We start from the raw sequence: 26,580 nt of genomic DNA, 5'->3' as shown, positions 1-26,580 counted from the left end.
CCACACACTACTAGACACTATTACACACTACTAGACACTACAACGCACAATACAACACACACTATTAGACACTACAACACACACTACTAGACACTACAACACACTACTAGACACTACTACACACTACTAGACACTACTACATACTACCACACACTGCTAGACACAACATGGCTATGGAACCCTGACCTGTTCACCGGACTTGCTTCCTGTCCCAGACCTGCTGTTTTCAACTCTCTAGAGACAGCAGAGGAGCGGTAGAGATACTAACAATGATCGGCTATGAAAAGCCAACTGACATTTACTCCTGAGGTGCTGACTTGTTGCGCCCTCGACAACTACTGTGATTATTATTATTTGACCATGCTGGTCATTTATGAAGGTTTGAACATCTTGGCCATGTTCTGTTATAATCTCCACCCGGCACAGCCAGAAGAGGACTGGCCACCCCTCATAGCCTGGTTCCTCTCTAGGTTTCTTCCTAGGTTTTGGCCTTTCTAGAGAGTTTTTCCTAGCCACCGTGCTTCTACACCTGCATTGCTTGCTGTTTGGGATTTTAGTCTGGGTTTCTGTACAGCACTTTGATAAATCAGCTGATGTAAGAAGGGCTATATAAATACATTTGATTTGAACACACTACTAGACACAACTAAACACTACTAGACACCACTAGACACTACATCACACTACTAGACACTACTAGACACTACAACACACTACTAGACACTACTAGACACTACAACACACTACTAGACACTACACCACACTGCTAGACACTACTAGACACTACAACACACTGCTAGACACTACTAGACACTACTAGACACTACAACACACTACTAGACACTACACCACACTATTAGACACTACTAGACACTACAACACACTGCTAGACACTACTAGACACTACAACACACTACACCACAATACTAGACACTACTAGACACTACAACACACTACTAGACACTACAACACACTACTAGACACTACTAGACACTACAACACACTACTAGACACTACTAGACACTACAACACACTACTAGACACTACAACACACTACTAGACACTACTAGACACTACAACACACTGCTAGACACTACTAGACACTACAACACACTACACCACAATACTAGACACTACTAGACACTACAACACACTACACCACAATACTAGACACTACTAGACACTACAACACACTGCTAGACACGACAACACACTACTAGACACTACATCAGCTGATGTAAGAAGGGCTATATAAATACATTTGATTTGAACACACTACTAGACACAACTAAACACTACTAGACACCACTAGACACTACATCACACTACTAGACACCACTAGACACTACATCACACTACTAGACACTACTAGACACTACAACACACTACTAGACACTACTAGACACTACAACACACTACTAGACACTACACCACACTGCTAGACACTACACCACACTGCTAGACACTACTAGACACTACAACACACTACTAGACACTACTAGACACTACAACACACTACAGAACAATACTAGACACTACTAGACACTACACCCCAATACTAGACACTACAACACACTACTAGACACTACTAGACACTACAACACTGCTAGACACTACTAGACACTACAACACACTACACCACAATACTAGACACTACTAGACACTACAACACACTACTAGACACTACAACACACTACTAGACACTACAACACACTGCTAGACACGACAACACACTGCTAGACACGACAACACACTGCTAGACACTACTAGACATTACTAGACACTACAACACGCTACTAGATACTACTAGACACTACAACACACTACACCACAATACTAGACACTACTAGACACAACACCACAATACTAGACACTACAACACACTACTAGACACTACTAGACACTACAACACACTACTAGACACTACACCACACTACTAGACACTACTAGACACTACAACACACTACTAGACACTACTAGACACTACACCACAATACTAGACACTACTAGACACTACACCACAATACTAGACACTACAACACACTACTAGACACTACTAGACACTACACCACACTACTAGACACTACTAGACACTACAACACACTACTAGACACTACTAGACACTACATCACACTACACCACAATACTAGACACTACTAGACACTACAACACACTACTAGACACTACTAGACACTACTAGACACTACTAGACACTACAACACACTACACCACAATCCTAGACACTACTAGACACTACAACACACTACTAGACACTACAACACACTACTAGACACTACTAGACACTACACCACACTACTAGACACTACAACACACTACAACACACTACTAGACACTACACCACACTATTAGACACTACACATACACTACTAGACACTAATACACACTACTAGATACTACAACACTCTCCTAGACACTACAATACATTCCTAGACACTACAACACGCTACTAGACACTACTAGACACTACAACACGCTACTAGACACTACTAGACACTACTAGACACTACAACACACTACTAGACACTACTAGACACCACTAGACACTACAACCGCTACTAGATACTACAACACCACTAGACACTACTAGACACTACTAGACACCACTAGACACTACAACACACTACTAGACACTACAACATGCTACTAGACACTACTAGACACCACTAGACACTACTAGATACTACAACACACTACTAGACACTACTAGACACTACAACACGCTACTAGATACTTCAACACACTACTAGACACTACTAGACACTACAACACGCTACTAGATACTACAACATACTACTAGACACTACTAGACACTACTAGACACTACAACACGCTACTAGATACTACAACACACTACTAGACACTACAATGCATTCCTAGACACTACTAGACACTACAACACGCTACTAGACACTACTAGACACTACACCACACTACTAGACACTGCTAGACACTACTAGACACCACTAGACACTACTAGACACTACAACCGCTACTAGATACTACAACACCACTAGACACTACAACACACTACTAGACACTACAACACGCTACTAGACACCACTAGACACTACTAGACACTACAACACACTACTAGATACTACTAGACACCACTAGACACTACACTACTACCACACACTACTACACCACACACTACTACACCACACTACTACACCACACACTACTACCACACACTACTACACCACACACTACTACACCACACTACCAAACAATACTACCAAACACTACTACCACACACACTACTACACCACCCTACCAAACACTACTACCACACACTGCCACACACTACTACACACAGTACCACACACACTACCAAACACTACTACCGCACACTGCCACACACTACTACACACACTACCGAACACTACTACCACACACTACTACCACACACTGCCACACACTACTACCACACACTACTACCACACGCACCACTACATCACACTACCAAACACTACTACCACACACTACTACCACACACTGCCACACACTACTACACGCAGTACCACACACTACCACACACTACTATTACACACTACTACACCACACTATCACACACACTACTATACACACTACCACACACTACTACAACACACTACCACACACTGCCACATAGTACCACACACTCCTTTACAGAAGGATGGAGTGATATAGGTTCAACACAGTCGAACGATGTTGACAACCTTCCCCCAGACACAATAGAGAGTGTTATCCACCTGGAGCTTCTCAAGTATTGTGTGCCCCTCCTCCAGGAGTCTTAATTAACATGGGTGGGTGGGCTCTGACGGGATGCTCATTTTGGAGCTGTCATTTCCCATTTGTGATTATTTTATCCCTCGCTAACTGACGTGGCTCGTTGCTCTTTCGTCTACTCTTGGATGGGTTTGTCTCACGACACGTGTTCGTCACTGTTCAATTTCAGTTCTCTTGTCAACTGAAGTGTATTGGAACCTTAGACAGCCTGTGAAGGTTTGGATAATGGTGGAATGTGTGTATAGAATATCTTGGTGGCTAAGTTAAAGGGAGGTCATTGTAATCCTCAACATCTAGAGTTTAGATGATCACTTAATTTTTTTCCCAACGTCACGGTTTTATAATTTGCATAAAACACTAGGCTGATGATGTCATACTGTCCTTCGGTCCGGAGGGATGAAACGCACATCATTTGGTGGGGTGCAGGGCAGAGAAAGGTCGCTATGAAAGAGCTCTCTCTCTCTCTCTCCCTCTCTCCCTCTCTCCCTCTCTCCCTCTCTCCCTCTCTCCCTCCCTCCTTCGGTCCAGGGTGATCAAACACACATCATTTGGTGGGGTGCAGGGCAGAGAAAGGTCATCTAAAAGAGATTGAGCCCCCACACTCATAACCACCACGCACCTTTATTAATAAACACAACGTTTCCATCTTCCTCGGGTCATATTGTCCTTCCCCAGCTCTGTGTTGAATAGTAGAGTAACTGTCTAAACCTTCCCCAGCTCTGTGTTGAATAGTAGAGTAACTGTCTAAACCTTCCCCAGCTCTGTGTTGAATAGTAGAGTAACTGTCTGTCTCTATCTCTGTGTCTATATCTCTGTTTTGTCTGTCTAAATCTCTCTCTCTCTCTTTCTCTCTCTACCCATCCCTCCCTCTCTCTACCCATCCCTCCCTCTCTCTACACATCCCTCCCTCTCTCTACACATCCCTCCCTCCCTCCCTCCCAAACAGATGGCACCAGCTGCCGTTGGTAACTATCTCAGAGTGAACCACCATGGTCCCCATAGAATTTAACTGGGAAAGACCCCAGTAGAACTTGACTGGGGGAAGACCCCCACAGAACTTGACTGGGGGAAGACCCCCACAGAACTTGACTGGGGGAAGACCTCCACAGAATTTGACTGGGGGAAGACCTCCACAGAACTTGACTGGGGGAAGACCTCCACAGAACTTGACTGGGGGAAGACCTCCACAGAATTTGACTGGGGGAAGACCCCCACAGAACTTGACTGGGGGAAGACCTCCACAGAACTTGACTGGGGGAAGACCCCCACAGAACTTGACTGGGGGAAGACTTCCACAGAACTTGACTGGGGGAAGACCTCCACAGAATTTGACTGGGGGAAGACCTCCACAGAATTTGACTGGGGGAAGACCCCCACAGAATTTGACTGGGGGAAGACTTCCACAGAATTTGACTGGGGGAAGACTTCCACAGAATTTGACTGGGGGAAGACTTCCACAGAACTTGACTGGGGGAAGATCCTCACAGAATTTGACTGGGGGAAGACCCTCATTGAACCGAGACTCAACAAGCCATTATTGTCCTTGAAGGGGCAATATATAAGTTAAGTTGTCTTCTCTCTCTCTCTCTCTCTCTCTCTCTACCCCTTTCTCTCTAACCATCTCTTCTCGCTGTTCTTTCTCTGTCTTTTCTCTCTCTCTCTCTCTCTCTACCCCTTTCTCTCTAACCATCTCTTCTCGCTGTTCTTTCTCCGTCTTTTCTCTCTCTCTCTCCCTCTCTCTCTCTCTCTCTACCCCTTTCTCTCTACCCATCTCTCCTTGCTGTTCTTTCTCCATCTTCTCTCTCTCTCCCCTCTCCCCTTCACTTTCTAATATGAATCATCCCTAAGTGTTTTTGTGTATCTTTTGAGAATACTCTAGCGGTGTCGGCTGTGAACACTAATGAGTTGACAAGGCTTTTACGGAGGTGTTAGTTAAAGTCAGTCACACGCGATCATCTGTCCTCAACCCAACCAAATACTGTGTGGCTCCTAATGAGAATATAATGGAATGTTCTGGAAAACCAACATGTTCTTAATGGCAGTTAAAGAGATTGTTCAGGAAAACCCACATTTTCTATACTGAACAAGAATAATAATGACAATATTTATGGCCCTGGCGGTGACACTTCTGGGCAAAGGCCTTGCAACTAACAGAGAGAGAGAGAGAGAGTTATTTTTGGTCCTAACACTAGGGCTGTGACGATTATGGAATTTTGGGTAACGATTCATTGTCATGCAAATAAACACTGTTATTGTCACAATTGTCATTTTTGTTGTTAAGTGGTTTGTGCTTGTAAGGCATGTTTGAAAATGAGTTACAACATACCTGATGAACACAGTTTTGGTTACATCCCTGTCTTAAAAACAATGTGACGACCGCTTGGAACGTTTGGAAATGATGCGTCTCCTCCTGACCGTGCTGTTCCGATGGTAAAATGGTTACCAACTACCCTCTCCATGTGAACATGTACAACTGCCAGAGGTCTGTCAGTGTTTCAGTAGATGTTCTACTTCTTTGTTATTCTAACACTGTGTGAGAGACTTGGGTTCAAACTCAGGTTTCCTGTGTAACACTCGATTGTGTTACCCTGTTGAGCTAAAAACCTACGCATTTTCTCCGGGGAGACGACCCGTATTCAGGTCTCAGGCAAGGTTACCCAATCCCTCCATTTACCACCAGCCATAAATAAATACAGCCGGCCATCCACCTTTTACATCCACCCCTCTCTGTTTTACTTGGATATGAAGATAACAGGGTCTTGTTTGTATTGTGTGCTGAAGCGAGAAGGCCCACCTGAACGCCTTGTTCGTATTGTTGTGTCTCTGCCATTTTGAACATCTTAAGCACCTGTGTTGGGCTGTACTATCAGACAGAGACGGAGAGCGAGAGAGCAAGAGTCACCTGTCTCTGTACACACCAGGTCCTCTCAGCTCCAACTTTACCACTTTGGAGAGAGAAAACAACAACCTCACCATCCGCTTCACCATCCGCTTTCCGTAACCAGAAAGCCAAACTGAAAGCCTCTGAGTGGTTGATTGTATTAGACTAACTGCACTGCCAGTCCCATGGTTGTTGGGGTAATGACCCAGGGAAACGGAAAGGCTCTGTGTTGGGGTAATGGTCCAGGGAAACGGAAAGGCTGTGTTGGGGTAATGGTCCAGGGAAACGGAAAGGCTCTGTGTTGGGGTAATGGCCCAGGGAAACGGAAAGGCTCTGTGTTGGGGTAATGACCCAGGGAAACGGAAAGGCTCTGTGTTGGGGTAATGGTCCAGGGAAACGGAAAGGCTCTGTGTTGGGGTAATGGTCCAGGGAACTGGAATGGCTCTGTCCTCTGTGTTGGGGTAATGACCCAGGGAAACGGAAAGGCTCTGTGTTGGGGTAATGACCCAGGGAAACGGAAAGGCTCTGTGTTGGGGTAATGGCCCAGGGAAACGGAAAGGCTCTGTGTTGGGGTAATGGTCCAGGGAAACGGAAAGGCTCTGTGTTGGGGTAATGGTCCAGGGAAACGGAAAGGCTCTGTGTTGGGGTAATGGTCCAGGGAAACGGAAAGGCTCTGTGTTGGGGTAATGGCCCAGGGAAACGGAAAGGCTCTGTGTTGGGGTAATGGTCCAGGGAAACGGAAAGGCTCTGTGTTGGGGTAATGGCCCAAGGAAACGGAAAGGCTCTGTGTTGGGGTAAGGGTCCAGGGAACTGGAATGGCTCTGTCCTCTGTGTTTGGGTAATGGTCCAGGGAACTGGAATGGCTCTGTCCTCTGTGTTTGGGTAATGGTCCAGGGAACTGGAATGGCTCTGTCCTCTGTGTTTGGGTAATGGTCCAGGGAAATGGAATGGCTCTGTCCTCTGTGTTGGGGTAATGGTCCAGGGAAATGGAATGGCTCGGTCCTCTGTGTTGGGGTAATGACCCAGGGAACTGGAATGGCTCTGTCCTCTGTGTTGGGGTAATGACCCAGGGAACTGGAATGGCTCTGTCCTCTGTGTTGGGGTAATGACCCAGGGAACTGGAATGGCTCTGCCTCTGTGTTGGCTGTGTTTGTGTTTTTAATGTGTGTTCCACGGGGAAAGCTGGGTCAGCTCCAGACCTGGATTCAAATACTACTTGAAATCCTTTGAAATACTTATTAAACCAGTGGTGGCTGGTGGCACTTTAAATGGGGAGGACAGGCTCACAGTAATTGCCGGAATGGAATTAACGGAATGGTCTCAAAATCAAACACCTGGTTTCCATGTATTTCATAACACTGTGTTCATTCCATTCATTATTATTATGAGCCGTCCTCAGGATAGTCCCGAATTAATCGTAAATAATGATGAGTGAGAAGGTTACAGACGCACAAATATCATACCCCAGTGCTGACAAGGTCAAAATCTGTTGTTCTGTCCCTGAGCAATTCAATTAACCCACCTTTCCTCGGGTGCCAAAGACGTGGATGTCGATTAAGGCAGCACCCCGCAGCTACCTGATTCAGAGGGGTTGGGTTAAATGCGGAAGACACATTTCAGTTGTACAACTGACTAGGTATCCCCGTTTCCTTTCCCAAGACATGCTAACCTCTCATCATTACAATAACATTTTTAGGGGGGTATGATATTTATGCCTCTAGCTTTCTCACTCATCATTATTCATGATTCATTCAGGATTATCCGTAATCATGGTAGCATTCACATTAATGTAGAAGTGTTTAGAAATATATTCTTATTTACAATAAAAGTTACTCCAAAATGACATAATACATTATTTAACATTCGCACTGAGCTAAAGCCTAGAGCTGCCGCTTTTAAGGAGCGGGGCACAGAAACGTATAAGAAACCCCGCTATGCCCTCCGACGAACCATCAAACAGGCAAAGCGTAAATACAGGATTAAGATCGAATGTGGCAGGGCTTGCAAACTATTACAGACTACAAAGGGAAGCATAGCCGAGAGCTGCCCAGTGACACCAGCCTACCAGAAGAGCTAAATAACTTCAATGCTCGCTTCAAGGCAAGTAACACTAAAACATGCATGAGAGCATCAGCTGTTCCGGAAGACTGTGTGATCACGCTCTCTGCTGCCGATGTGAGTACGACCTTTAAACAGGTCAACATTCACAAGGCCGCAGGACCAGACGGATTACCAGGACGTGTACTCCCAGCATGTGCTGACCAACTGGCAAGTGTCTTCACTGACATTTTTATCCTCTCCCTGTCTGAGTCTGTAATACCAACATGTTTCAAGCAGACCATCATAGTCCCTGTGCCCAAGAACACTAAGGTAACCTGCCTAAATGACTACAGATCCGTAGCACTCACGTCTGTAGCCATGAAATGCTTTGAAAGGCTGGTCATAGTTCACATCAACACCATTATCCCAGAAACCTTAGACCCACTCCAATTTGCAGTACCACACCAACAGAGCCACAGATTATGCAATCTCTATTGCACTCCACACTGCCCTTTCCCACCTTGACCTTTCCCACCTTCCCACCTTGACAAAAGGACAAAAGGAACACATCCGCCGTGCAGATCCTCAACACAGGGGCCCCTCAGGGGTGCGTACTCAGCCCCCTCCTATACTCCCTGTTCACTCATGACTGCACGGCCAGGCACGACTCCAACATCATCATTAAGTTTGCTGACGACACAACAGTGGTAGGCCTGATCACCGACAACGATGAGACCGCTTATAGGGAGGAGGTCAGAGACCTGACCGTGTGGTGCCAGGACAACAACCTCTCCCTCAACGTGATCAAGACAAAGGAGATTATTGTGGACGACAGGAAAAGGAGGACCGATGCACGCCCCTTTCTCATCGATGGGGCTGTAGTGGAGCAGGTTGAGAGCTTCAAGTTCCTAAACATCTTCTAGCCCCAAGCCATAAGACTCCTCAACAGCTAATCAAATAGCTACCCAGACTATTTGCATTGCCCCCCCCCCCCCCCCCAACCCCCCACCCTCTGGAACTCTGCTGCTACTCTGTTATTATCTATGCATAGTCACTTTAATAACTCTACCTACATGTACATATTTTCTCAATAACCTCGATACCGGTGCCCCAGCACATTGACTCTGTACCGGTACCCCTGTATATAGCCCCGCTATTGTTATTTACTGCTGCTCTTTAATTATTTGTTATTCTTATCTCTTATCTCTTATTTTCTTCAAACTCCGTTGTTGGTTAAGGGCTTGTAAGTAAGCATTTCACTGAGGTTGTATTCGGCACATTTGACGCTTTGATTTGAGTCTTACGAATGTCCTGCTGTCCCATCTTCAGTTCGTATCACATAATAAAATGTCTTTATTCATAACTGTCGCTCACATGGTTATATGGTCATTTAACCAGCCCCGGCTTTGATTACTGCATAGCATGTGACTAATTAATGAGGTGAATTGTAGATGAAACTCCTGTTTTTATCTCTTTCTCCCGTTCTCTTGTTTTTTCTCTACCTCTCTTTCGTTCTCTCTCCTTTTCACCATCTCTATCTCTTCTTCTCACCATCTCCACATCTCTTTCTCTCTGTCCTTCTCACCATCTCTCTCTATCTCTCCTTCTCACCATCTCTCTCCGTCCTTCTCACATCTCTCTCTCTCTGTCCTTCTCACCATCTCTCTCTCTCTCTCTCCGTCCTTCTCACCATCTCTCTCTCTCTCTCTCTCTCCGTCCTTCTCACCATCTCTATCTCTCCTTCTCACCATCTCTCCGTCCTTCTCACCATCTCTCTCTCTCCGTCCTTCTCACCATCTCTCTCTCTCCGTCCTTCTCACCATCTCTCTCTCTCTCTCCGTCCTTCTCACCATCTCTCTCTCTCTGTCCTTCTCACCATCTCTCTCTCTCTGTCCTTCTCACCATCTCTCTCTCTCTCTCCGTCCTTCTCACCATCTCTCTCTCTCTCCGTCCTTCTCACCATCTCTCTCTCCGTCCTTCTCACCATCTCTCTCTCTCCGTCCTTCTCACCATCTCTCTCTCTCTGTCCTTCTCACCATCTCTCTCTCTCTCTCCGTCCTTCTCACCATCTCTCTCTCTCTCCGTCCTTCTCACCATCTCTCTCTCTCTCCGTCCTTCTCACCATCTCTCTCTCTCTCTCTCCGTCCTTCTCACCATCTCTCTCTCTCTCTCTCCGTCCTTCTCACCATCTCTCTCTCTCTCTCTCCGTCCTTCTCACCATCTCTCTCTCTCTCTCTCCGTCCTTCTCACCATCTCTCTCTCTCTCTCTCCGTCCTTCTCACCATCTCTCTCTCTCTCTCCGTCCTTCTCACCATCTCTCTCTCCGTTCTGCTCACCATCTCTCTCTCTCTCTCTCTCTCTCCGTCCTTCTCACCATCTCTCTCTCTCTCCGTTCTTCTCGCCATCTCTCTCTCTCTCTCCGTCCTTCTCGCCATCTCTCTCTCTCTCTCCGTCCTTCTCACCATCCATATCTCTCTCTGAGTAGCCAGGAAGACGTGTGCCCCAGCAGAGTTTGCCTGTGCTAACGGCCAGTGTGTACCAGGCCGCTGGCGCTGTGACGGGGAACCAGAGTGTCCCGACGGCTCGGATGAGGCAGACGCCACCTGCAGTAAGTCAGAGCTCCAGTGGTTTCCCCATTCATAGTCACCTAACCACACTCACCCAACTCAAACACTCATCAACGCTTCCCCAGTCTGTCAACCACTCCACGAGCACACAGCCGTCCATGGTCGCTCACTCACTCAACCAACCACCCTTACATGGTCACCTGACCATCTATGTACAGTTGAAGTGGGAAGTTTACATACACCGTAGCCAAATACATTTAAACTCAGTTTTTCACCATTTCTGACATTTAATCCTCATAAAAACTCCCTGTCTTAGGTCAGTTAGAATCACCATAGCAGAAAAAATTATTTACATTCCCAGTGGGTCAGAAGTTTACATACACTCAATTAGTATTTGGTAGAATTGCCTTTAAATTGTTTAACTTGGGTCAAACGTTTCATGTAGCCTTCCACAAGCTTCCCACAATAAGTTGAGTGAATTGTGGCCCATTCCTCCTGACAGAGCTGGTATAACTGAGTCAGGTTTGTAGGCCTCCTTGCTCACACACACTTTTTCAGTTCTGCCCACAAATTGTCTATAGGATTGATGTCAGGGCTTTGTGATGGCCACTCCAATACCTTGACTTTGTTGTCCTTAAGCCATTTTGCCACAACTTTGGAAGTATGCTTGGGGTTATTGTCCATTTGGAAGACCCATTTGTGACCAAGCTTTAACTTCCTGACTGATGTCTTGAGATGTTGCTTCAATATATATTCACATAATTGTCCTGCCTCATGATGCCGTGTATTTTGTGAAGTGCACCAGACCCTCCTGCAGCAAAGCACCCCCACAACATGATGCTGCCACCCCCATGCTTCACGGTTGGGATGGTGTTCTTCGGCTTGCAAGTCTCCCCCTTTTTCCTCCAAACATAACGATGGTCATTATGGCCAAACAGTTCTATTTTTGTTTCATCAGACCAGAGGACAATTCTCCAAAAAATACGATCTTTGTCCCCATGTGCAGTTGCAAAACGTAGTCTGGCTTTTTTATGGGGGTTTTGGAGCAGTGGCTTCTTCCTTGCTGAGCGGACTTTCGGGTTATGTCGATATAGGACTCGTTTTGCTGTGGATATAGATCATTTTGTACCTGTTTCCTCCAGCATCTTCACAAGGTCATTTGCTGTTTTTCTGGGATTGATTTTCACTTTTCGCACCAAAGTACGTTAATCTCTAGGAGACAGAACGCGACTCCTTCCTGAGCGGTATGACGGCTGCGTGGTCCCATGGTGTTTATACTTGCGTACTATTGTTTGTACAGATGAACGTGGCACCTTCAGGTGTTTGGAAATTGCTCCCAAGGATGAACCAGACTTGTGGAGGTCTACAAATGTTTTTCTGAGGACTTGGCTGATTTCTTTTGATTTTCCCATGATGTCAAGCCAAGAGGCACTGAGTTTGAAGGTAAGCCTTGACATACATCCACAGGTACACCTCCAATTGACTCAAATTATGTCAATTAGCCTATCAGAAGATTCTAAAGCCATGACATCATTTTCTGGAATTTTCCAAGCTGTTTAAAGGCACAGTCAATTTAGTGTATGTAAACTTCTGACCCACTGGAATTGTGATACAGTGAAATATAAGTGAAATAATCTGTCTGTAAACAATTGTTGTAAAAATTACTTGTGTCATGCACAAAGTATATGTCCTAACCGACTTGCCAAAACTATAGTTTGTTAACAAGAAATGTGTGGAGTGGTTGAAGAACAAGTTTTAATGACTCCAACCTAAGTGTATGTAAACTTCCGACTTCAACTGTACCTATTCAGTGACGCTGCGTTTACCCTGACTTCTCCTTCTCTCTGCTCTATCCCTCTACCTCTGTATGCTCTATCCCTCTACCTCTCTCTGCTCTATCCCTCTACCTCTGTCTGCTCTATCCCTCTACCTCTCTCTGCTCTTTCTCTCTGCTCTATCCCTCTACCTCTCTCTGCTCTTTCTCTCTGCTCTATCCCTCTACCTCTCTCTGCTCTTTCTCTCTGCTCTATCCCTCTACCTCTCTCTGCTCTATCCCTCTACCTTTCTGCTCTATCCCTCTACCTCTCTCTGCTCTTTCTCTCTGCTCTATCCCTCTACCTCTCTCTGCTCTTTCTGTCTGCTCTATCCCTCTACCTCTCTCTGCTCTATCCCTCTACCTCACTCTGCTCTATCTCTTCCTCTCTCTGCTCCTACTTGTCTGTTTCTTGGAAGCTCGTCAAATTAATGCTCTCCAAAACATTCCCAGAGATATTGGTACCAAAGTTGATTCATAGTCCTAGCATCAATAGGGCCAGAGAGCATATTAATATCCTAACCAACTACTGTTCAGATCATCAGACCTCTGCACTAGAAAGGCTAAAAGGCTGAATAATTACAGCTCGATTCTTCACACTCACACCCTATCTGAATATTATGTAGCTCCGTTTCTCTCCGCTCCGATGTGCCAGCCAGCCAGACAGCATCTAATTTGGCTTTTGAAGCCGAGACTCTGTGTTTGTAATTTTCCCTGCTACTCCACTTGGGCACCGGTTCAGCCGCCTCTCACTCACGCCACCAGCAAGGGCCCTCACCTCGCCTCGCCTACACACTTCCCCACTAGACCAGTGTCTGATGTTGGAGAGAGGCAGGAGGTGTAGCCTGATCACTGCCAAGCACTTAGAGGTGTAGCCTGATCACTGCCAAGCTCTTAGAGGTGTAGCCTGATCACTGCCAAGCTCTTAGAGGTGTAGCCTGATCACTGCCAAGCTCTTAGGTGTAGCCTGATCACTGCCAAGCTCTTAGGTGTAGCCTGATCACTGCCAAGCTCTTAGAGGTGTAGCCTGATCACTGCCAAGCTCTTAGAGGTGTAGCCTGATTTCATTTAGGCAAAGCCAGACTGACTGAGACCGATTTCCCTCCTCTCCCCATCTACTCGTGCTCATCCGGGAGTAGGGGAAGGGCAAGGGGAGACGTTTACGGCTTGTCTGGACTGAGCTGGGCCACAGGTTTGGGGAGATCAAAGGGGTTCTGAATTATTCCATTTCACGTGAGTCATGGTGTGGACTGGAGACAAGCTCAGTGTCTTTTCAAGCAGATCATTTGGAAGAATTGCATTAAGATGTTATTCTAAATGTATCTGATTGACATTAAAAGTCAGCACTTGTTTCTGTTGTACCAGCTGTTGTACGAGACCCAATTCAACAGAGACCAGAGATATTCGAGTCTGGGTCAAAACCAATACTGGAGCTACAGTGCATTCAGAAAGTATTCAGACCCCTTGACTTTTCCCACATTTTGTTACGTTACAGCCTTATTCTGAATTGGATTAAATAAAACATTGTCCTCATCATTCTACACACAATACCTCATAATGACAAACTGAAAACAGGTTTTTAGAAATGTTTGTAAATTATTATTTTTTAAACATAGCTTATTTACATACGTATTCAGACCCTTTGCTATGCGACTCGAAGTTGAGCTCAGGTGCATCCTATTTCCATTGATCATCCTTGAGATGTTTCTACAATTTGATTGGAGTACAGCTGTAGTACATTCAATTGATTGGACATGATTTGGAAAGGCACACACCTGTCTATATAAGGTCCCACAGTTGACAGTGTATGTCAGAGCAAAAACCAAGCCATGAGGTCGAAGGACTTATGCGTAGAGCTCTGAGACAAGATTGTGTCGAGGCATAGATCTGGGGAAGGGTACCAAAACATTTCTGCAGCATTGAAGGTCCCCAAGAACACAGTTGCCTCCATCATTCTTAAATGGAAGAAGTTTGGAAACACCAAGAATCTTCCTAGAGCTGACCACCTGGCCAAACTGAGCAATCAGGGGAGAAGGGCCTTGGTCAAGGAGGTGACCAAGAACCCGATGGTCACTCTGACAGAGCTTCAGAGTTCCTCTGTGGAGATGGGAGAACCTTCCAGAAGGACAACCATCTCTGCAGCATTCCACCAATCAGGCCTTTACAGTAAAGAGTGTCCAGACGAAAATCACTCCTCAGTAAAAGGCACATGGCAGCCTGCTGGGAGTTTGCCAAAAGGCCCCTAAAGGACTCTCAGACCATGAGAAACAAGATTCTCTGGTCTGATGAAACCAAGATTGAACTCTTTGGCTGGAATGCAAGCGCCACATCTGGAGGAAACCTGGCACCATCCCTACGGTGAAGCATGGTGGTGGCAACATCATGGTATGGGGATGTTTCTCAACAGCAGAGACTGGGAGACTAGTCAGGATTGAGGGAACGATGAACGGCGCAAAGTACAGAGAGATCCTTGATGAAAACCTGCTCCAGAGGCCTCAGGACCTCAGACTGGGGCGAAGGTTCACCTTCCAACAGGACAACGACCCTTCGCACACAGCCATGACAACGCAGGAGTAGCTTCTGGACAAGTCTCTGAATGTCCTTGAGTGGCCTAGTCAGAGCCAGGACTTGAACCCGATCAACAAAGTACTGAGTAAAGGGTCTGAATACTTATGTAAATGTGACATTTCTGCAAACTTGTTTTTGCTTAGTCATTATGGGGTATTGTGTGTAGATTGATGAGAGAAAAAAACGATTTCATGAATTTTAGAATAAGTCTATAACGTAACAAAGTGGAAAAAGTCAAGGGGTCTGACCGAGACCACAACTATTCCAGACATGTCAAGACCAAGTGGGTTCGAGTCCGAGTCAGGACTGAGACCAAGGGGGGTTCGAGTCCGAGTCAGGACTGAGACCAATGCAATCTGGTACCCATTCACGTTTTAATCTTGTGATTGGTTGATCGCACAGGCCTACAAAGTTTGTCATTGAGCTTGCTATTTAAAAGGAATTTGCATGCATTTACCACAGCAGAAAGGGAATTGGAAAAAGCTCATTTAATCTTAGAAAAATATTTTCCTAATTTTGTACTGCTTTATCAAGTTGAGGGGATGTGTGTGGGCCGTTATCGCATGAATAATGTATGAAGCACAGAACAGCCGACAAGTCGCTAATATTAATGTCACCCTCAAAAAGTTTGTGAGGACGAGTTAGAGGAAGAGACAGGGACCTCCAAAGGATAACGTGTTTGCATTGGAAATCCAATTAAATATGAATAAGGGAGAGATTTTGTCTTTGTGTGAACGGAGATCGATATCACAATAAAAAAAAAAGTATATTTAAATGGAATTCCTACATGGTAAAATCTTTGAGATTGAGGCCCAAAGATTTGGGCACCAAAATTCAGTCTGCGGGCCTGTTCTTTATCAAAGTCATTACATTTATTATTTCTGCTCTTGACAAAGAGCTGAATAATAAACCAATACAGTTGATTCAATCTTGTCTGTATGCTGATGTAGTCCAAGAGGAGGGCCTACAACTCATGTTCAAATACTACAACTCTCCATTCAATGAACATGAATCACTTATGGATTCCTGTTCTGTTGTTAGCAGGGTTAAACCATTATACTTGGTTTCCATGGCTACTGTACAGCAAATGATTGTCCCCCACCATGATGGAGAAGGAGATCTGTCTTGATCTTACGTTAGTCACACATAATATCTCAGACAACTCTTGCCCCCGATTTTGACCAACCTTGGATGAATGATGCATCTAGCCAGGGATTTACAAAGCCAGGGATTTACAACGTTTCACCGATTGGCCGAAAGGGGGCGCTATAGTAATCGACTGATATTCCAAACTTTGAACAAGAATATTTCCTGTCTCGTTTGAGCTACGGTCATGACATTTTTTGTACATGTATGCATCTCCTCATGAGAAACACGTTTCCCACGAGGATCCATAAGCTCCTCCCATTCATATCAAGGTGAACATTTTGAAACGCTGGACCATCAATAAGACGTGTTCTTTCTCTCATTAATCCACCCAACATCAGTTTGAACAAGTTTGAATAATTGTCACTAATTGTCCCAAGGCGGGGGCGCTGCATCATTCGTGGTGGGGGGGGGGGCATGTTTACTGTTACCTTGTTAGTCTTGGTTCGACGGCTGTGCATGAACCAGCCATTTTCAGTCATTTACACTCCTCTTTCAAAATGGAGAAATACATGTCATTCCTCTCAAGGTTGAGAATGGAACAAATCCACTGTTTCTAACTCCTAGTCCACGTTAGGACGTCCTGAGTGGCTTTTTCCCTGAAAAGGTAGTAGATCATACACAGCTGGCCCTCAGAGAGCGGCTCCCATGGTCACAGTCGCATTAAAATGGATGGGGAAGCGAGCGACTGGAGGAGAGCCATCTGTGTTTCTGTGTACTGTACGAAAAGGCACCCTGAGAGACAGGAAACCTGTTCATTACGCCACGGTGAACGTCTCTTTGTCAAAATAGCATGTTTCTCTCATCTCCTTGTTGAACTCGTCAACCTGTTGTGTCAGAAGCGCATTATTTTGCGAGCGCTCTGAACCGATTTTGATGGACTTTCAGTAGAACTATGAGAATTAATTCAGAATGTCATTTAGTAAGAAACATTGAACTTCTGATATGCTACAAATTGAAAAATATAGCGTGAAAGAAGTGTCAGAAGGCTCGACAACAACAAAAAACGGCAAATTAGCGCTGCAAATAAGGCTAGCCCTGTGTGACGCTCAGTCCTTCAACTATAGAGTGTTGCCATGACAACTTCACACTTCGAGCAGAAGCCCAGATGCCAAAAAGTGGCACCTCTTGCTGTAATTTACAACATATTTTAGCCCAGGGACGGTGTTTGTTTGAAGTTTGTATTTCTCTTCTGTTGGTGCCAGGCAGAGACCTACGGTATGTTTGCAGTCTGTGATAGTGGATCCCCTGTTTTACATCTGTTAATGCTAATTAACATACAGCGCACACACCTTCCACCACGCTCCAATTACACTGAAGCTTGATGAGGTTTGAAGCATGCTGTGCTCTTCTTGTCTCTCTGTTTGTCTCTCTCTGTCTCTGTCTCTCGCTCTCTGTCTCTCGCTCTCTGTCTCTCTCTCCCTGTCTATCGCTCTCTCTCTCTCTCTCTTGCTTAGGGGACTCTTCTCCAGGTTCATCTCTCTGTAGGTGATGGCTTTGTTATGGAAGGTTTGGGAATCGCTTCCTTTTAGGTGGTTGTATAATTTAATGTCTCTTTTCTGGATTTTGATCATTAGCGGGTATCGGCCTAATTCTGCTCTGCATGCATTATTTGGTGTTTTACATTGTACACAGAGGATATTTTTGCAGAATTCTGAATGCAGAGTCTCAATTTGGTGTTTGTCCCATTTTGTGAAATCTTGGTTGGTGAGCGGACCCCAGACCTCACAACCATAAAGGGCATTGGGCTCTATGACTGATTCAAGTATTTTTAGCCAGATCCTAATTGGTATGTCGAATTTTATTGTCCTTTTGATGGCATAGAAGGCCCTTCTTGCCTTGTCTCTCAGATCGTTCACAGCTTTGTGGAAGTTACCTGTGGTGCTGATGTTTAGGCCAAGGTATGTATAGTTTTTTGTGTGCTCTAGGGTAATGGTGTCTAGATGGAATTTGTATTTGTTGTCCTGGTGACTGGACCATTTTTGGAACACCATTATTTTGGTCTTACTGAGATTTACTGTCAGGGCCCAGGTCTGGCAGAATCTGTGCAGAATATCTAGGTGCTGCTGTAGGCCTTCCTTGGTTGGTGATAGAAGCACCAGATCATCAGCAAACAGTAGACATTTGACTTCAGATTCTAGTAGGGTGAGGCCTGGTGCTGCAGACTTTTCTAGTGCCCGTGCCAATTCGTTGATATATATGTTGAAGAGGGTGGGGCTTAAGCTGCATCCCTGTCTCACCCCACGGCCCTGTGTGAAGAAGTTTGTGTTTTTTACCAATTTTAACCACACACTTTGATTTTATAATGTTGTATGTTTTACCCCCAACACCACTTTCCATCAATTTGTATAGCAGACCCTCATGCCAAATTGAGTCGAAGGCTTTTTTGAAATCAACAAAGCATGAGAAGACTTTGCCTTTATTTTCGTTTGTTTGGTTGTCAATTAGGGTGTGCAGGGTGAATACATGGTCTGTAGTACGGTAATTTGGTAAAAAGCCAATTTGATGTTTGCTCAGTACATTGTTTTCATTGAGGAAATGTACGAGTCTGCTGTTAATGATTTTCCCAAGGTTGCTGTTGACGCATATGCCACGGTAGTTATTGGGGTCAAATTTGTCTCCACTTTTGTGGATTGGTGTGATCAGTCCTTGGTTCCAAATATTGGGGAAGATGCCAGAGCTAAGGATGATGTTAAAGAGTTTTAGTATAGCCAATTGGAATTTGTTGTGTGTATTTGATCATTTCATTGAGGATACCATCAACACCACAGGCCTTTTTGGGTTGAAGGGTTTTTATTTTGTCCTGTAGTTCATTCAAGGTAATTGGAGAATCCAGTGGGTTCTGGTCGTCTTTAATAGTTGATTCTAAGATTTGTATTTGGTCTTGTATATGTTTTTGCTCTTTATTCTTTGTTATAGAGCCAAAAAGATTGGAGAAGTGGTTTATCCTACATCTCCATTTTGGATAGATAATTCTTTATGTTGTTGTTTGTTTAGTGTTTTCCAATTTTCCCAGAAGTGGTTAGAGTCTATGGATTCTTCAATTACATTGAGCTGATTTCTGACGTTCTGTTCCTTCTTTTTTCATAGTGTATTTCTGTATTGTTTTAGTTATTCACCATAGTGAAGGCGTAGGCTCAGGTTTTCTGAGTCTCTATGTTTTTGGTTGGACATTTTTGCCATTGGTCATTGTTATTCATTTTCTTTGGTTTTCTGTTTGAGTTTTTTGGATTTGATAGGGAAGCTGAGAGGTCAAATATACAGTTAAGATTTTCTACTGCCACGTTTACACCTTCACTATTACAGTGGAACGTTTTCCACAGGAAATTGTCTAAAAGGGCTTGAATTTGTTGTTGCCTAATTGTTTTTTGGTAGATTTCCAAATGGCATTCCTTCCATCTATAGCATTTCTTAATGTTACTCAGTTCCTTTGGCTTTGATGCCTCGTGATTGATTATTGCTCTGTTCAGGTAGACTGTGATTTTGCTGTGGTCTGATAGGGGTGTCAGTGGGCTGACTGTGAACGCTCTGAGAGACTCTGATAAAGTAGCCTACAGTACTACTGCCAAGAGATGAGCTATAGGTGTACCTACCATAGGAGTCCCCTCGAAGCCTACCATTGACTATGTACATACCCAGCGTGCGACAGAGCTGCAGGAGTTGTGACCCGTTTTTGTTGGTTATGTTGTCATAGTTTTGCTTAGGGGGGCATATGGGGCAGGGAATGCTGTCACCTGCAGGCAGGTGTTTGTCCCCCTGTGTGCTGAGGGTATCAGGTTCTTGTCCGGTTCTGGCATTTAGGTCACCACAGACTAGTACATGTCCCTGGGCCTGGAAATGATTGATTTCCCCCTCCAGGATGGAGAAGCTGTCTTCATTAAAGTATGGGGATTCTAGTGGAGGGATATAGGTAGCACACAGGAGGACATTTTTCTCTGTTAAGATAATTTCCTTTTGAATTTCTAGCCAAATGTAAAATGTTCCTGTTTTGATTAATTTAACGGAGTGAGTTAGGTCTGCGCTATACCAAATTAGCATACCCCCTGAGTCCCTTCCCTGTTTCACACCTGGTAGTTTGGTGGATGGGACTACCAGCTCTCTGTAACCTAGAGGGCAACCAGTGGGTCCATCTCCTCTATACCAGGTTTCTTGCAGGATGAAAATGTCAGTTTTACTGATTTCTTTGGTGAAGTTCAGGTTCCTGTTCTTTAGGCCAAAGGCAGATGACCTCAGGCCTTGGATATTCCAGGATGAGATAGTGAAGGCTTTGTGTTCCATAAAGTGTCCAATGTTGTTGGTTGTGTGGTTTGGCCTCAGACCAGTAAGTGTGAGCAGAGCCTGCTGAGCATCTGGTACATGCCATTGGCTTGGGCTAGTGTAAGAGTGGCCTGTTTTCCCGCTCACTGCCTGGGCGTATGTGTGACTTCCATGTTGAGGCCCTCTTTGCGGGGGTGGGGTGCATGGAATGGGCAGGAGGGGCATAGGTCTGATCTGAGGGGGCCTAAATGGGGTCTCTCTCTCTCTCCCTGTCTCTCTGTATCTCTATCTCCCTGTCTCTGTCTCTCTGTCTCTCTCTCCCTGTCTCTCGATCTCTGTCTCTCTCTCTGTCTTTCTCGCTCTCTGTCTCTCGCTCGGTCTCTCGCTCTCTGTCTCTCTCTCTGTCGCTCTCTCCCTGTCGTTCTCTCTTTCTCTGTCTCCCTTTCTCTGTCTCTCTCTCCCTGTCTCTTGGTCTCTGTCTCTCTGTCTCTCTCTCCTTGTCTCTTGGTCTCTGTTTCTCTGTCTCTCTCTCCTTGTCTCTTGGTCTCTGTTTCTCTGTCTCTCTCTCTGTCTCTGTCTTTCTCTCTCTCGTTCTCTTTTCCTCTATATCCGTGTACACAGACAGAAAAGCCCTAGATCATTGTAGTGCAGTGAGTTGTCTCATAATTACACACTGGAGTAGTGTTACACTGACACATGAAAGATTAAGGCTGGGGTTTTGGCTGAGCGGGTTAGTTACTCAAAAGTACTGAAAAATAAATGGCTCTCTGTGGAGATTCACTTGAAATAGTTTTCCTAGCGATGTATAGTGGAATTACAGAGGATCAACAGATACCGTATACTCCCCGTCTTGTGTATTTATTACTGTAGAAATATTGATCTGTTCTCGTGTTCACTGTTCCAGAACATTAAAAAGGACTCCAATGTCAGAACAGCAGAATGGACTCCCATGTCAGAACACTGAGGAGGACTCCCATGTCAGAACAGTGAGGAGGACTCCCATGTCAGAACAGTGAGGAGGACTCCCATGTCAGAACAGCAGAATGGACTCCCATGTCTGAACAGCAGAATGGACTCCCATGTCAGAACAGCAGAATGGACTCCCATGTCAGAACAGCAGAATGGACTCCCATGTCAGAACAGCAGAATGGACTCCCATGTCAGAACAGTGAGGAGGACTCCCGTGTCAGAACAGTGAGGAGGACTCCCATGTCAGAACAGTGAGGAGGACTCCCATGTCAGAACAGTGAGGAGGACTCCCATGTCAGAACAGTGAGGAGGACTCCCATGTCAGAACAGTGAGGAGGACTCCCATGTCAGAACAGTGAGGAGGACTCCCATGTCAGAACAGCGAGGAGGACTCCCATGTCAGAACAGCAGAAAGGACTCCCATGTCAGAACAGTGAGGAGGACTCCATGTCAGAACAGCGAGGATGACTCCCATGTCAGAACAGTAGAAAGGACTCCCATGTCAGAACAGTGAGGAGGACTCCCAGGTCAGAACAGCAGAATGGACTCCCATGTCAGAACAGTGAGGAGGACTCCCATGTCAGAACAGTGAGGAGGACTCCCATGTCAGAACAGTGAGGAGGACTCCTATGTCAGAACAGCAGAATGGACTCCCATGTCAGAACAGTGAGGAGGACTCCCATGTCAGAACAGCAGAATGGACTCCCATTTCTTTTCAAATCTCTATTCAGTTCCACATCCAGGAAGTTCAGCTTTACAGCCTGATTTGAAATTTAACCTTTAACCTGACCTTTACATTACTATCACGGAATCTATAACATTTCAGTTTTTTAGACAGGATGAATCACCATTGGCTAAAATGTGTAACTTTTTTTTCCTATTCCCCTTCGACCTCGGTTCAAGATGACTGTTGGCAGTTCTTGAATTGAGCCTGAAAAAGAGGGTGAGGCTTTTAGACAGGGCCGAGTACAGAGTACACAGAGTACACAGAGTACACAGAGCACACAGAGCGCACAGAGCACACAGAGCGCACAGAGCACACAGAGCACAGAGTACAGGCACCTCACATTTTCTACTGGAGTACTTGCACCTCTTACAGAATATTAATTCTCAAATATGAACACTGGTACTGTAACATTGTAATGAGTCCCGGCACATAAAATTAGTGCCAGTGCCTTTTAATTCTACTTCAAGCACCGGCTGTTGGTAATATCCATCATTGCTTGATTTTATTTTTTACAATTTTTAAATGTATCCTTTGTTTAACTAGGCAAGTCAGTTAAGAACAAATTGTTATTTCCATATGATGTGACACATGCAGCAGACATTTTAGAGTGACAGCTCTGTGCAGCTGCAGGAAAGATAGCAAACAGTATAAGCTTTGGTGCAGCTTTTCCGAAAGAAGCCTTTGATACCTGACGATACACATACACTCTATTGACAGACATCTGATTTAATAAAACCATTTTGGTCCATTTTAGATGTTGAATGACACACAGGATTATGGATAGTTGTATGAGGAGGAGGAGGGGAGGTTAATGAAAACAGCCTCAGACAGTTGTCTCTTTGTAGATGTTGAGCTTTAACCTGTTAGAGGGAATGAGGTAATGAGAATGACTGGCTGAATAACGGAGAGGATTTTAGTTATGCAAATATGTGTATTTCATTGGGATTGTGTGTGTGTGTGTGTGTGTGTGTGTGTGTAGAGGGGTTGTCTGTCTGTCTCTGTGTGTGTGTGTGTGTGTGTAGAGGGTGTGTGTGTGTGTGTGTGTGTAGAGGGGTTGTCTGTCTGTCTGTCTCTGTGTGTGTGTGTAGAGGGGTTGTCTGTCTGTCTCTGTGTGTGTGTAGAGGGGTTGTCTGTCTGTCTCTGTGTGTGTGTGTGTGTGTGTAGAGGGTGTGTGTGTGTGTGTGTGTAGAGGGGTTGTCTGTCTGTCTGTCTCTGTGTGTGTGTGTAGAGGGGTTGTCTGTCTGTCTGTCTCTGTGTGTGTGTGTGTGTGTGTGTGTGTGTAGAGGGGTTGTCTGTCTGTGTGTGTGTGTGTGTGTGTAGAGGGTGTGTGTGTGTGTGTAGAGGGGTTGTCTGTCTGTCTGTCTCTCTGTGTGTGTGTGTGTGTGTGTGTGTGTGTAGAGGGGTTGTCTGTCTGTCTGTGTGTGTGTGTGTCTGTGTGTGTGTCTGTGTGTGTGTGTGTGTGTGTGTCTGTGTGTGTGTGTGTGTGTAGAGGGGTTGTCTGTCTGTGTGTGTCTGTGTGTGTGTCTGTGTGTGTGTCTGTGTGTGTGTGTGTGTGTGAGCATTTCTTTCTTTTTATTGCTTACTTCACATTAGCTGTATGTAACATGTTTTCACAGTTCACTGCTCATGTGTACTGTACTCATCAGCGCCAATGTATTAGCATCATAATAACGTGTCTTCACGTGTACTGATTCATGCCACATCCCCCATGACGACCTGCATTTGAACCCAGACCATACACATATTGTGGTAAACAACAATGCCTTATTCACTGTGAGTAAGCTGCATGAGCCATGAATAGAGTAGTATGCTAACGCTAGTTATGCTAATGGTAGGAAACGTTGCAGGCTGATACTGTAGCTTAGCTAGCGTTCTTGTACCTGACCCATAATTCACAGAGAGGGACGTGGCTACGCTAGCCCAGCTTAATTAAGCAGTAAATCTGCCCGTGACTTAGTGTGTGTGTCGTCTGAGCGTTTGGTGCCATTTCTTCTGCTCAGCTGCCTGGGCCAAGTTACTCTCTCAACCTCCCTACCACCAGGCAGTACGACCCATTGACTGACTCTCTGGCTGCCTTGTAGGGCTGTAGTGTAGACCTGGGTTCAAATAGTATTTGTTTTTCCCCCCAATACTTTAAGTGCTTGATTGAGCCTCCCTGAGCGCCAAATGGTCCAGGGTTTGCACTTTTGGAACTATTCTATTAGCTCCATTGCGCCAGGCAAACTCAATCAAGCGCAGCGAAAGTGTTTAAGGAAAAACATGAATACTATTTTGAACCCAGCTCTGGTTACAATTTCCTTTTTTTTAATGGTGAAATGCTTAATTAACTCACTACACACTGTGTGGAAGCACCTGCTTTCAATAAAGTTTGTATTGCTCATTTATTCAAGTGTTTCCATTCTTTTGGCAGTTACCTGCACTTACAGGTGAGGCCATACAGATCAAAACAAGGAACTCACATCATAGAAACTCACATCATAGAAACTCACATCATAGATACTTTAGTGTCAGTGAGCCAACTATTGTACTACAAATGTCGTAATCCCTGTTAGTTCCTGTGTCATAAAAGTCGAGATGTTGAGTCTTCATTTGTCACTCCACCGGTAAACAACTGCGACGCAAATGTCACTCTGCCCCTGACAAATTGGCTTTTATTTGGCCTTTAGGGTCCCTTTCTCGAACAAAACGCATTAGCCACAACTATAGCGACAGCTTGTGGAAGTCCCAAGTTAGCATAATCGAATCAATCACTACGTTGTCTTAGTGTCGAGCGACTTGAGCACACGGTTGGTATTTGATTCCCTTGTTATCGACGGAGGGGGATTAAGTGTGTAGTTAATGAAAGGGCCATCGGTTAGAGGATAGGGTAGCTATTTTCTCACTTTCTTTCTCTCTCCCTCACTCTTTCTACCTCTCTCTCTCGCTCTCTTGCTCTCTCCCTCTTTCTCTCTCCCTTTCTTTCTCTCGCTCTCCCTTTCTTTCTCTCTCTCTCGCTCGCTCTCTTGCTCTCTCCCTCTTGCTCTCTCTCTCTCTCCCTCTCTCTCTATCTATTTATTTCTCTCTCTCTCTCCCTCTCTCTCTCCCTTTCTTTCTCTCTCTCCCTCACTCTCTCTCCCTTTCTTTCTCTCTCTCACTCTCTCTCTCTCTCTCTCCCCCTTTCTCTCTCCCTTTCTTTCTCTCTCTTTCTCTCTCTCTTTACCACTGTTGTGGTTAGTGAGCTGGGTTCTCTTTACTGTTGTGGTTAGTGAGCTGGGTTCTCTTTACTGTTGTGGTTAGTGAGCTGGGTTCTCTTCACTGTTGTGGTTAGTGAGCTGGGTTCTCTTCACTGTTGTGGTTAGTGAGCTGGGTTCTCTTCACTGTTGTGGTTAGTGAGCTGGGTTCTCTTCACTGTTGTGGTTAGTGAGCTGGGTTCTCTTCACTGTTGTGGTTAGTGAGCTGGGTTATTTTCACTGCTGTGGTTAGTGAGCTGGGTTCTCTTCACTGCTGTGGTTAGGGAGCTGGGTTCTCTTCACTGCTGTGGTTAGGGAGCTGGGTTCTCTTCACTGTTGTGGTTAGTGAGCTGGGTTCTCTTCACCAATGTTGTGGTTAGTGAGCTGGGTTCTCTTCACTGTTGTGGTTAGTGAGATGGGTTCTCTTTACTGTTGTGGTTAGTGAGATGGGTTCTCTTTACTGTTGTGGTTAGTGAGATGGGTTCTCTTCACCACTGTTGTGGTTAGTGAGCTGGGTTCTCTTTACTGTTGTGGTTAGTGAGCTGGGTTCTCTTCACCACTGCTGTGGTTAGTGAGCTGGGTTCTCTTCACCACTGTTGTGGTTAGTGAGCTGG

General features: G+C 45.1%; 1 protein-coding gene across 1 annotated transcript in view; it reads left to right on the top strand.

Moving 5' to 3' along the window:
* Positions 1–26,580, top strand: part of LOC110508229 (low-density lipoprotein receptor-related protein 8-like) — a 170,836-nt gene that overhangs the window by 47,228 nt on the left and 97,028 nt on the right. Inside the window, exon 3 of the mRNA XM_036966528.1 lies at positions 11,196–11,318. Within this exon, the coding sequence (XP_036822423.1) occupies positions 11,196–11,318 (123 nt within the window). The remainder of the gene's footprint in view (positions 1–11,195; positions 11,319–26,580) is intronic.

This window comes from Oncorhynchus mykiss, chromosome 28, assembly GCF_013265735.2.
Source record: "Oncorhynchus mykiss isolate Arlee chromosome 28, USDA_OmykA_1.1, whole genome shotgun sequence".
Taxonomy (NCBI): domain Eukaryota; kingdom Metazoa; phylum Chordata; class Actinopteri; order Salmoniformes; family Salmonidae; genus Oncorhynchus; species Oncorhynchus mykiss.
This window is presented reverse-complemented; position numbering and strand designations above follow the sequence as displayed.